This window comes from Stegastes partitus, unplaced genomic scaffold (assembly GCF_000690725.1).
Source record: "Stegastes partitus isolate 25-593 unplaced genomic scaffold, Stegastes_partitus-1.0.2 Scaffold1992, whole genome shotgun sequence".
NCBI lineage: Eukaryota > Metazoa > Chordata > Actinopteri > Pomacentridae > Stegastes > Stegastes partitus.
Window position 1 is genome coordinate 27,758 of NW_007579723.1, and position 11,483 is coordinate 39,240.

General features: G+C 41.3%; 1 protein-coding gene across 1 annotated transcript; it reads right to left on the reverse strand.

Annotated features, from left to right (window-relative positions):
- Positions 1 to 1,543: 1,543 nt before the first annotated feature.
- On the reverse strand, positions 1,544 to 11,126 carry LOC103373479 (leucine-rich repeat-containing protein 58). Its single transcript, XM_008303368.1, has 4 exons — positions 10,397 to 11,126; positions 4,461 to 4,589; positions 4,036 to 4,313; positions 1,544 to 3,405 (listed from the first exon to the last, which is right to left on the reverse strand). The coding sequence occupies exons 1-4, from the start codon at positions 10,852 to 10,854 to the stop codon at positions 3,212 to 3,214; spliced, it is 1,059 nt and encodes a 352-aa protein (XP_008301590.1). The 5' UTR covers positions 10,855 to 11,126; the 3' UTR covers positions 1,544 to 3,211.
- Positions 11,127 to 11,483: the final 357 nt, after the last annotated feature.

Here is an 11,483-nt window from a genome sequence, read left to right on the forward strand (position 1 = left end):
CAACTGTGACAGCGTGAATGGCAGAAGAAAAGAAAAGGAAAGAGGAACTTACTAACCATAGCAATTAAACACAGTTACTCAGCAGCGGTAGATTATTCGCCCACCACTTCGTCTTTTTGCCTGTAACCACATCTCCTCAACTCCACGTCCACCACTTCCTCCCCACACCAGCCAGACTTTCTGCTCGCAGGATTAGCAGTGTAACTTTAAAGACAAGGCTTGATTGTTATCGGGGTGTCTGCAGTGTGCGGCTGTCGAATGTAAAGGCTCAGCTCGGTGTAAATGTGAAACTAGTCATGTGTGAGGTCTGGCATGCATGTTACCGCACACTGGCTATACTGTGAGCTGATATGGGCTGGTATGCCTCTGACTGAAGGCGATAAGAGGATTAGAGAATCAAACACCCCTTAATGTCGAAGCACTTTGCTCTTTGATCTGCGTTACTGTATGTATTGTTACTGTTAAGGTTAAGGTAAGTGTGCCCCATGAAACTCAGCAAACCAAAAGAAAAGACATTTAAATGGTCGTAATCCTCCAAAATGACAAAGACAATCACTACATGTAGGAGAAATATGACCACAGAGACAACACAGTTACCTTGCTGAGATGATTAAAACAGAAGATGGCATCGTCCCCCTTCAGGAGTGATCCCAGGTTCCAAGGTCCATGTTCAAGAACAGAAGCTGATTTGACTCCTGGGTGTTTGTGACAGCTACTCTCCTCATCTGCCAATCACAACTCACTGCACTCCATCCTGGCTCGCATCTCAGGTTGCATTTGTGACAGCACCCCCCTTGTTTGACACACAACGTATACCAAGACTGTGTATTGGTGTGCGTGCGCACAAAACATGGGAGGTAATGCAACTCCACACAATGTGCTGGAGTGTTTCCTAGGTGCCTGCTGTTGGCAGAACGGTCCTGTGTGCAAGAGTTGAGGGTAAAAAAAAATGAGGGAGAAGAGACACAGTGCTAAAACACAGGAACCCAGCTGTGACTTGGTCAAAGACCATTCAAAACAAACAAAATATGCCAAACTCAAAGCATCATTCTTGCCAACCAGTCTGAAAGAAACAGCGAGGTGGAAAGAAAATGAAAGAGACGCCGAGATAGGAGCAGAAACTGTGAAAGGAGATGAGAGAAAAGGAAACAAACTAGTTTGTGGCTCTTGGCGGGTGATGTTAAAGGATTAACAAATTGCGCGAAGCAGAATGTATTCGCCCTGGCACCTCTTACTTCTGGGTTACAGAAAACATCTCTCAGTATTCAGATTCAGGAATTAACTCACCTTCATATGCAAATGAAACCTGGACAGATTCAAGCTACAAAGTGGATTGGCTCATGTAAACACACAGAAACACAACTCTCCTGATAACACACACTGCACATAGAAATAGCTTCCCTTTAAACAACTTGCAGACAACATGAGTGAGACTTCAAATGCAAAAACACTAAAATGAAAATGTTTTCTTCATTCTCCACCCTGTTGTTCCTGATATCACACACTCTCATTTGAATCACAAAGGGTCACAACACAAACCAAAGATATTACAACCAGTCTTTATTATTGTAATTGTATATTATACATTCTACTTCTGAATAGGGTAAAAGTACATATAATTAATATATCTCAATATATAATTTCTGCTTAAGTGCAATCTATTCTGCAGGTCATTTATAAATGTAGCATATTTAACATTTGAAAAAAAAGATTTGTATAAAAGCAGTTCACTTTATTATAAAAGGTTATTTTTCCTCTTTACTGTGGTTAAGCTGATGAGTACAAAAAATCAGTTAACAAGGACTTTGTAATTCATAATGTTAGATTTGTCACATTTCAGGGTGCATATGTCACATTTTTTCCCCCCTCATACCGATACATACTTGTTTTAATGTGTTAGAAGTCACCATTAGTAAGGCACTTAGCAACTGCTGCAGTGTAGGTGCTACTGTAACATAAAAGAATGTTCTTCTGTTTTCTAAACATTTAAGGTCTAATGTGAAGCCAGGGAGGATTTCTCCTCCTCACTAATGGACACAAATTACCTGGGATGCTATAAAATCACCCGTCTTTCCGCAGAAGCAGAAAGACGAAGCCGAGATGTAACCAGGAACAGCATCTCCTGCTTTCTGTCCCTAAAAAGAATCAGCTCGGAGCCTGCAAAGCCGTCTGACTGTGGGCTTCATTCACATACATGTGTATGTTTATGCACAGAGAAAACTCACAGCTCTGAACATAAACATAAAGGCTGCCACTGTGTTGTGCTGAATACCTATTGTTTCTGTGCTAACACAGTAAGTGGTTTTCCCTGGTCCGCCCCACGTCCACTTCCTGTGAGTAAGCCTGGACAAGCATTCTTCCACATACACAGCCCTTATTCTGAGTTCATTTAAAACAACTAAGCCATCACGCCAACGCTTTTTCAAGGGTGGTGTGCCATGACCACTGCGCTGACAAAAACACTGATAAAAGATTGCCACCTTGCTCTTTTAATTTTGTGTGGGACAGGCCAACTACCAATACAGTGTAAATAGGTCCACCTCACACATCAATCAACTGAGAGTTTACTGTAGTTCAAAACAACTTTCAAAGTTTCTGCTGGCACACGTTTCAAAACAATCCCACAGGCTTTTTCTAAGCTAGGATATCTGCTTTGATGCCTTCTTGGAAATTCTGATGAGAGCTGGCATGAAACAGCTGGAAATAAACAACTTTTTTAAAATTTTATATCCAAACTGAAAATGCAGAATAGTGTGCGCTGTAGCTACTAAAAAGCATAAAGTGTCGCATTTAAGATAAAGTATGCTGCCCTGAAAAGAGAAAGAATCCAGCTGCTCCTTCAGCTTTCACAGTCCAAACAGGAGCTTTACTGCCCTCCTGTGCTCGAACGTGAGACGAGCATGTTTATAAAGCCAAGACTGGCAAATGTGGCTTTTTCAAGAACGACGTTTGGTGAGACTGAATGAAGAATTCTTCCCTCAAAAAAATTCCCAAATTGGATTAAACATATCATCAGAGCCACAGTAGGCTGTCTCATATTCTGTGCGTTTAGTTATGAACAAGAACACGTATGTGTGTGTGTGGCTGTGTGTGAGTATGTACATCTGGTAAAGTCTGAAGCAAGCTCCACTCTGTAGAATTATGGAATACAGTGAGAGACTGACAAGACTTCGCTTGGCCACGGGGTCAGAGGTTTCTCCTCCGCGTCGTGTTATCCCAGAAGCACTCTCTGAAGGCGGTCGGCGGGAACGCTGCTCTCGTCCTCAGACTCGGCATCGCTCTGGGGGTTGGAGCTGCAGGGAGAGGTGCACTCGGGGGAGCACAGGTAGTGCATGAGGGGCAGCCGGTACTTTCCACAGAAGTCCACAAATTTGATCTGGCGCACGCATGAATCGAAATACACACCTGGAGGAAGCCGAGAGTGACAGGAAATGGAAAGTCATGTTAAAGTGGCAGGTTAATGATTTGTACTGTTTTGTGCATATGTGTATGAAGATAGTATATTGTTTGTATATTAAACCACAACAAACAAACAACAACACACAATCAAGCAAGAAGTAGTAAAGTAAAAAGACAAGCATGGATATGGATGTTATCACAGCAGCTCCTAACTTGTGAATTCGTAAGATAAAATTAGGGTTTAACCAATTCAGAAAATCTGTTAATGTTTTGTGTTTTTTTAAATGCTTATTTGCCTTTTTCTAACAGGTTCTAGAATATTCTCATTTCATCAGGTCTTTAAAATGTACTAAAATTCATTTAAATTGCAAAAGACATTAGTCGTTGTTACAGTATTATAGCAAGTATGGAAAATGTAAAACCATCATTGCATAGAGTACAACAAAATGTAATGTTTTGTGCCATCAGTAGCCCAAAGCCTGAACTGCTGAGCCACCACAAATCAGTTTTTGGCTGAATTGGGCACAATTGGTAGACAAGGGCAGAGCTACATATTAAAGAAGAGTAAGCCTTATATTTCAGACTAAGAAACAACTCAGTATCAACATGCAGTTTCCTCAAACGCTCACGTCTTACCGGCACACTTGGGGTTGGGACACTTGCTGGCCAAGTCCAGGTAGAGCAGCAGGTTCGAGGGCAGGTCGCGAGGGTAGTAAGGAATATTCCGGCTCTTGATGGTACGTCCTGCCAGCTCTAGCAGCGACGGAGGGTCGTAAGTCATCTCCTTGACGAAGCGCACCACCAGCGGGTTGCCTCTGAGACTCAGCTCCTGCAGGTGCACCAGGCTGAGGATCTCTCTCGGCAGGTAGGTGAGCAAGTTGTTGTGGAGACTTAAAGATCGCAGCGAGTGGAGCCTGGAACAAAACACAGCGGCGCTTTGAAGTACTTTGATTTACAAATGCTGACTACAAGAATGAGAAGCTATCAGGGCTGTGCTGTAGAATATCATGCACAGCTCTGGCTTTTAGCATTCATTGAAGGTTGTGACAGAATGAAGTTACCTGGTGAGCTGCGGTGGGACACTTTGGATGCGGTTGTCACACAGGACCAGGTAGCTGAGGTAAGGCAGGTTCGCTACTTCAGGAGGAATTGCTGAGATGAGGTTTCCACCCAGATACAACAACTCCAAACTGACAAAAAAAATACAAAAGAGCACAAAAATACATTTTTAAATCATATGATGTTTTATTGTAGTATCACAGTACAAAGTATAACAGTGATGTTCACATGCTGCTCTACTTCTTGGCATCTTTTTGTATTCCGTTCTTTGTGCTGCTAATTGTCATTGTTTTGTCCATGAACTCATTCTTTCCTATATTTGTATAGCCGTCCACTTTTTTGCAATTGTGTGGGCAATTTTTCTAATAAACGCGACTATTTATGGCACCAATAAATCAAAAACAAACACAGACAAGGTCAAACTCAAGTGTCAAAACCGTACACATGCAGACCATGTCAGGACACTAACTTTTTCACTGGTAGCACAACTCAGTAGACCAACTTTCTTATTTGGTCGCAACTCCCACCTTGTCACAGGCAAACCACATCACTTGTTGAACAGACGCTACAATTTACAGATGTTCCTTAAACGCCCCACATTGCAGGCTGTGGTAGCTGCTGCTTGGTGGCTGTGGTGTGCTCAGACAGATGTGTGACCGAAAAATACTTTGAAAAGAGTTCAACTGGGGCGTTCTAATGTCCGATTTGTCCAAGATGAAACAGAGTGATTGTTTTTGTACAATGTGGAGCACACCTACACGGGCTGTTCTGCTCAAAAATTTAACCAAAATGGTCGCAGTACAGAGCCTTGCATGTATATATTTGTTGAATGTTGTTCAGTGTAGAAAAGCCTTTTTTTAAATTTTACTACTGTAGACACTATGTTTGTTTTAATGTGACCTTAACTGAAAGAAATGGCTTATAATTCTGTATTTCTAATATCTTACTGAGTCTCCAATAATCTCTAATGAATGAGAAAAAGGTCCCAGCCTACACTTCCTCTGTAGTATACAGCATGCAATATGTTAATTTACTCAATATATGTGTGGCAGTGATTAACCAGCATATGTTGTTTAGACATCCACCTCCAACAGTTGAAATCTGATTTAATTGCACTGCGGTGTCAGCGCTGATCACAGTTTAAGGCTAACGATGCAATAAAAGTGTATTGTTTTACCCAACCGTGCCAGATGACCCCATTAAACTTACAAAATGTGCCACAAGGGGGCACTAAAGCTGCATCATATTATGCTTAAAGAGTTCATGTCGATGTGTTTGTCAAATTTTTTCTGAGGGTTTGCTTGCAAAAGCTATAAAAAAAAACCCCAAATGACAGACAGCACAAATGGGTCTTCTTTTGTACTTTGCATGCATGTATGCATTTCCTACACACAGTGAAGTGCACAAATACATAAAACTAATTTTGAGATAAATTAGGTAATTTGGGTGCTGATCTGAAAATCAATACGTTCAGTTTCAGAAGACAGCAAAATTGATATGCACGTGTTTGTGTTATCAAGACAACAAACAACCCTGCTGGGTTAATGGAGGTATGGAGTACACAGGGGGGTAATTGGGAGTCAAAGAGAGAGACAGGGAGAGTGTCATGGATGGCTGGTCAGCAAAAGTAAGCTGTCAGGCCATCTGCCCGCTGGAACTGATGACACAGCGACTGCGAGACAGGAAACCATTATGCTGTCCTTGGTGGCTGAGCACAGAGCAAGCCCCCTCTGTGAGAGGAACTGAGACATTCAGGGTCTGCTCACAGCCCACACCGACACAGTGACACAAATCAACCAAACTGGTTGGTTATAGGGTTGTACCAAGGACAGTATAAATCACTCGCAGTTTTCACAGCTAAGCACAACTGTAGTCTTTTCTCAAGGAAATTCTATCCAAGAAACTTTGGGTGAAGTTTTCTATTTTACAAACACGTAGACCTATATTATATTATATTATATTATATTATATTATGCAGTTTTACAGAATGTACCTATGCTTAGATTTTAAGTCCAAGTGAAAAGAATGCCTACAAATGTTTTAAAATGACATGCAAACAGGCTTTTTTCACAGCAGATCTTTAGACTTGTCAAAATTGATAAACAGGAAGTGCACCAGAGAAATGGGAGGAGTTGTGTTCTATACACGTGTCCCAGTAAGTCATGACAGCGTGACACAGAGGAAGCATGCACCACACTGAGACAGTAACAGTATTAACAGCTAAATGAAATTCAGCCTCATTCATCACATTATTTCACCTGCGTTTTTCCAACTGTGACATGATGAGATGTGATTTGTTTTTGGAGGACTGAAGAGTGAAATGGCAATCTCCTTCGTATAATCAAAGCATGACAATGACTTTAATACTCCTGTAGCTCATTAGTGAATTTCCTGACAAAATCCACATCATGAAGAGCCATGTGGACCCTTTGCAGGTGATACAGGTTCAAGTATCTGACAGTGGGAGATGCTGCACATGCAGCTGTTGCCAAGGTGCTTCAGCAGATGCAGATTTAATGTGGTGTCGCAAAGAGAGACCAAATGCTAATGAAAACGAACACCATGGCCACTAATTGTGGAGCCTCTGAAAGTAAAAGATGATTCTTACATCTGTTGAGATCAAGGTTTACTTTTGCACTCATCATCCTGAATGCTATTACACTAAATACCACACACAGTCTTAACGGGAGCTTGTAAAAGCAGAGGATCGGATAAACATTTACAAACATTAAGAACAAGATACACAGGAATATTTTAAAAACAACATTGTGAATGATCTGAGGGATGTTTCACTATGCAACACTGCAAGGTAAGCCTTGCTTATTCTGCAATTTGAGGAGTACTTTGATCATTAACTATAGAATCCGAATGAAAGACAATCAAACATTTTCATTATTTGGCCCCATCAGCATCATCCTAATTTTGTTACACTTTTGCTTGGTTCATCTGAAATGGAAAAACTGGAGCAGGGCTGTAGCTAATTTTCTTTATCTAATGATGCAATCTGTACAAATTAGGATCCTCCATGACAGAAGATCATAAGATTACCCACCCTTCATATCTATTAGTCAGTCTTGTTTTATACTGAAAATCTTTTTGAAGCACTTATTGGACCCTTATGGCTTTTTTCAGACATTAGATTCAGAACATTGATGGCTCTGTGAATCTGTCATTAAGTGACAACACTCTGTCATTCAGACATGTGTCACTTTGATTTAAAGTTCCTCATTGCTTTATTCAGACCCACAACAGTGAAGGAGAGCGTCACGGCACATGTGACACATTTTCTATACGTGTGAGATTGGACAGTACATCAAATGACGCATAATGCACAAGGTTGTTTGGCCCAATAAACGTACCAATGTCCTGTCAGTACAAGGTAATCTTGTATGTGCCTATCCATCTATGCATGCAATTCACGTCTGTGCAGTGTTGAAAATGGGAGGGAAATCTTACAAGGTCCAACCTAGTAAGAGTTCCACAGAAACCTTTACATAAAAGTGACCAGAGTACTGATTCACAGATGAAGCCGGCCGATTCAGATGCTGGCAGATGAACAGAAAGGCCTGCATGTCAGCAGCTCTGAGTTACTCTTTAATAAAGTGAGTCATTTAAGCTTCGAAAGCCAGACTTTTCACAATAAAACCCACAATTCCTTGTTTTCTTGAAAAACACCCCTGCAAAGCAGTCCAGACCTCAAACTATTTAAGACATTGTGGCTGAATTTGGAAGCGAAAGACAGAGCGAGGGAGAGATTTCAGTTCCAAAATAAGAAGCCCTGGCTCCATGCAATTATAAGTTAAGCGGCATTTTTTATTGTTTGCCTCTTGAAGCGCTGTGCATGTGTGAAAACAGGTTCGATCTTTGCCCCTACACTGGGTCACTGTGACTTTCTAATGTCAAAGTCAACACATGTGAAGATAAACACATACACACCAGTCTCATAGTTGGCATCCTTTGTTCTGCTTTCAACACCCTAACAGGAAACAAACTGGTGCCCTTTGTCTCTGAGTGTGGTCACGTTCTCCCTAGGTTGTGTTTTCTTCACAGAAGTACGACAACATGTAATTATGTAGCTGTGTCTCTATCATTATTTGCTGCAATTTGCAGCTAATCACTTTTAATAAACTGTCCTATAATAATGAATGTGCATCAAATGTACTCCATGACTTTTCTACTTTCTGAAACTACTAAGAAGTGAGACTTGGTAAATCTCCAGAACCACAGCAGGATATTTACTGGAATACCGTTGAAAATTAGCCTGCCCACACTATGAATCATGATGTTTACACCACAAGTTAACTGGAAGTGAACATGGCTCATACACACACATGCTAAGAGTTGGTAAACTGGTAAATATTTTTAAACCCACAAAGACAGAAAAAACAGAGAAAAAACAGCCACATTTAAATGCATTTTAAAGTGTTACAGGTTGCCTGAGTGTGGCTGTAAATATTGCTGACAGAATAAATAGGTGGGTCAACTAGGTTAAGTGCGGCTAAAGTGGGTTTACAATACCTTGTACGTCACAACAACAATAAAAAGTGACTCTTGCCAGATGTTGTATACAGATAATGATTGCAACAGGTAAAATTTGGCAGAGGCAAATGCACCACAAACCTCAAAAGTCAAAGATGAGAATGCAGAAATTAGGGACACGTGTTTGACTGCATCTCTGAGGTGACAACAAGTAAATATGTGCTCTGAACAGGCATGTTATTATCAATTTATTACTAGTCCACCGTTGTAGTTAATACTTTAACAGCCTCCATGGCCAGACCATTATCGCTCTGCCATAAAGAGAAAAAACACACTGGCTTGTTTGTATTTCTTTAAACCAATGACAATGGTTGGATGTAAGCAAAATGATGCTGTAAGGGTTTCCCTGACAAATAGTCGTGGAGGAATTGTTCAGAGCTATCTTAATGCAGGATCCAATTCCATTGCAAAACTTGACATTTGTCAGTGTGGTAGGCGGCTCCCCAGATATTTGTGTTGCCCCAGTGAAGCTGATTTTGAAAACGTTAACACATAGATGGTGGAATGGAAGGATACATCTGAGAGAAATGTGCAGCCAATGGCGAACCTATTGCCACAATCTAAATCCGGTTCATCATATGAATGCATTGGATGTAAGGATGCAATTAATATTATTTTTAAGCTACATATATTTAAAGATCATGGTCTTAGTCTCAATCATTTATAAAAGTGTAGTAGATTGTTTACAAGTTGAGAAACACCAACATATTTTCAATTTACATACACATAAGACAAAAAAAGAAAAACAACAGCATTGAATCCTCACAACTTAGAAAACAATTCAGATTAATCACTAAGTTGTTGATTATTTAATTGCTTGTGCACCTTTAAATGTCCACTGTAGGGTCAAACATGATGAGGAGAAAGATCTTTCAAATAAAAAATGAATCTTTTGCCACAATTATCATTATCATCATTGGGACTATTGTTGCTATCAGGTAACTAAATGAACTACTTGTTTGACATTTTCAGCTCTAACCTGATGTTCTTACTGATTAGTTGGTATTGTTGGCTGAAAGTTCCAGGAAACAGTAAATCCCTACTAAAGGCTTCTAAACATCAGGTAACCATAGCAACAACACCTGGGCTCCACAGCAATATTCCAGTTAGCTGAAACAAACCACAGGCTAAACTGACTGAAAATGGTGTAAAAATCACGGTATAAAGTCTATTACATGATCCCAGGGGTTTTAATATTAAAAAAGGACTTTGAAGAAGAAGCTTGGCTGCTTTCTTTGCATCAACCTCAACGGTTATTGTGAAATATCATCTCATTGTGCAACATAGTCGATTAAGCTAACAACCAGAGCAGGTTGTGTGTGTTTACTTTACTGGACAGTCGCCCGTTAATTTTAGCCTTGTTGCCTGCTCGTGCTAAGCTAGCTAGTGTGGTACCCACCTGGTTAGGTCTTCTATCTCTGCAGGTATACTTTTCAGTCTGTTTCCGCCGAGTGACAGCGACTGCAGGCGCCGCAACTTCGTACACTGGAGCGGGATCTCCTCGAATCTGTTCCCGCTAAAGTTCAACACCTCCAGCTGCAGAGAGCCGAACTCTTTAGGCAGCGAGAACTCGTCCAGTCGGTTGTTCTTTGCTAGCAGCGTTTTCAGCTTGCCCAGTCGCGTTATGCCCTCGCAGATGGCCGTCAGTCCGTTGTTGCTGATGTCCAAAAACTCGAGGTTGCAGAAAACGCTGACCGACGACGGCAGCAGGTTTAGTCGGTTGTAGTTCAGATACAGCTGCCTGGTGTCCCTTTTCCTCTCGTCGCTCATGCTGTCGAGGCTTAAAGTGGTCAAACTCAAACGGGAGAAGTCGAGCACGCTGTCGCCCGCTGCCGCTGCCCCATCGTGAGTCTCCATTTTGGCGATATTGGCGTGAATTTCTTTAACTCTGTGTAAAGTCCGTGCAGAAGTTTTGCTGTAGGTTTGAAGCGCCCCCGTAAGCGAGAATTAGCTCCAGCGCTTGCTATCTATTGTTAGCATAGACAACTGACAGATTTCTATACACCTTCTAGCAACATTTAGTAGCATCTCTAGTTGAATCTAGGTCACTAATTTTGTTCTGTCGTGGGGCTACTGAAGCTACATGCAACTACTGCATGCTCCAACAATGCAGCCGTTCTTTGAGAGTGAATGTCGCTGCCATGTTTGCAGATTGGCTGATTCTGAAGAAGCCCCGCCCACCCAAGCTCTGATTGGCTACTTCCCCAATCTGTCATATTACTGTCGTTGTCATTAAGGGAGTTATAACCATAGACCGCAGATTTATGGCAGTTTGTTGACATTTTACAGCTATACATTACAACTTTTCCGTATGTACCTGCCACGATTACGTCGCTAGGTCTTCCTTAGGGTTGTCGCTGATGAGCCATCCTGCCAACTTCCCACCTCTCGAGCTATTATGCAACAACCCTCCTCTGTTACATTATGCAATAGTCTGGTGGCTTGATGTGCATAGATTGATAAATAGGTACAGGATAGTTGCTCCT

Bases quoted from the DNA above. Each gene is read 5' to 3' on its own strand.
- LOC103373479 (XM_008303368.1), bottom strand. From the start codon at position 10,854: ATGGAGACTCACGATGGGGCAGCGGCAGCGGGCGACAGCGTGCTCGAC. The intron at 4,590-10,396 runs GTGGGTACCACA...TTTTTTTGTCAG, and splicing joins GAGATAGAAGACCTAACCAG to TTTGGAGTTGTTGTATCTGG. The intron at 4,314-4,460 runs GTAACTTCATTC...GTTTTGTTCCAG, and splicing joins GTCCCACCGCAGCTCACCAG to GCTCCACTCGCTGCGATCTT.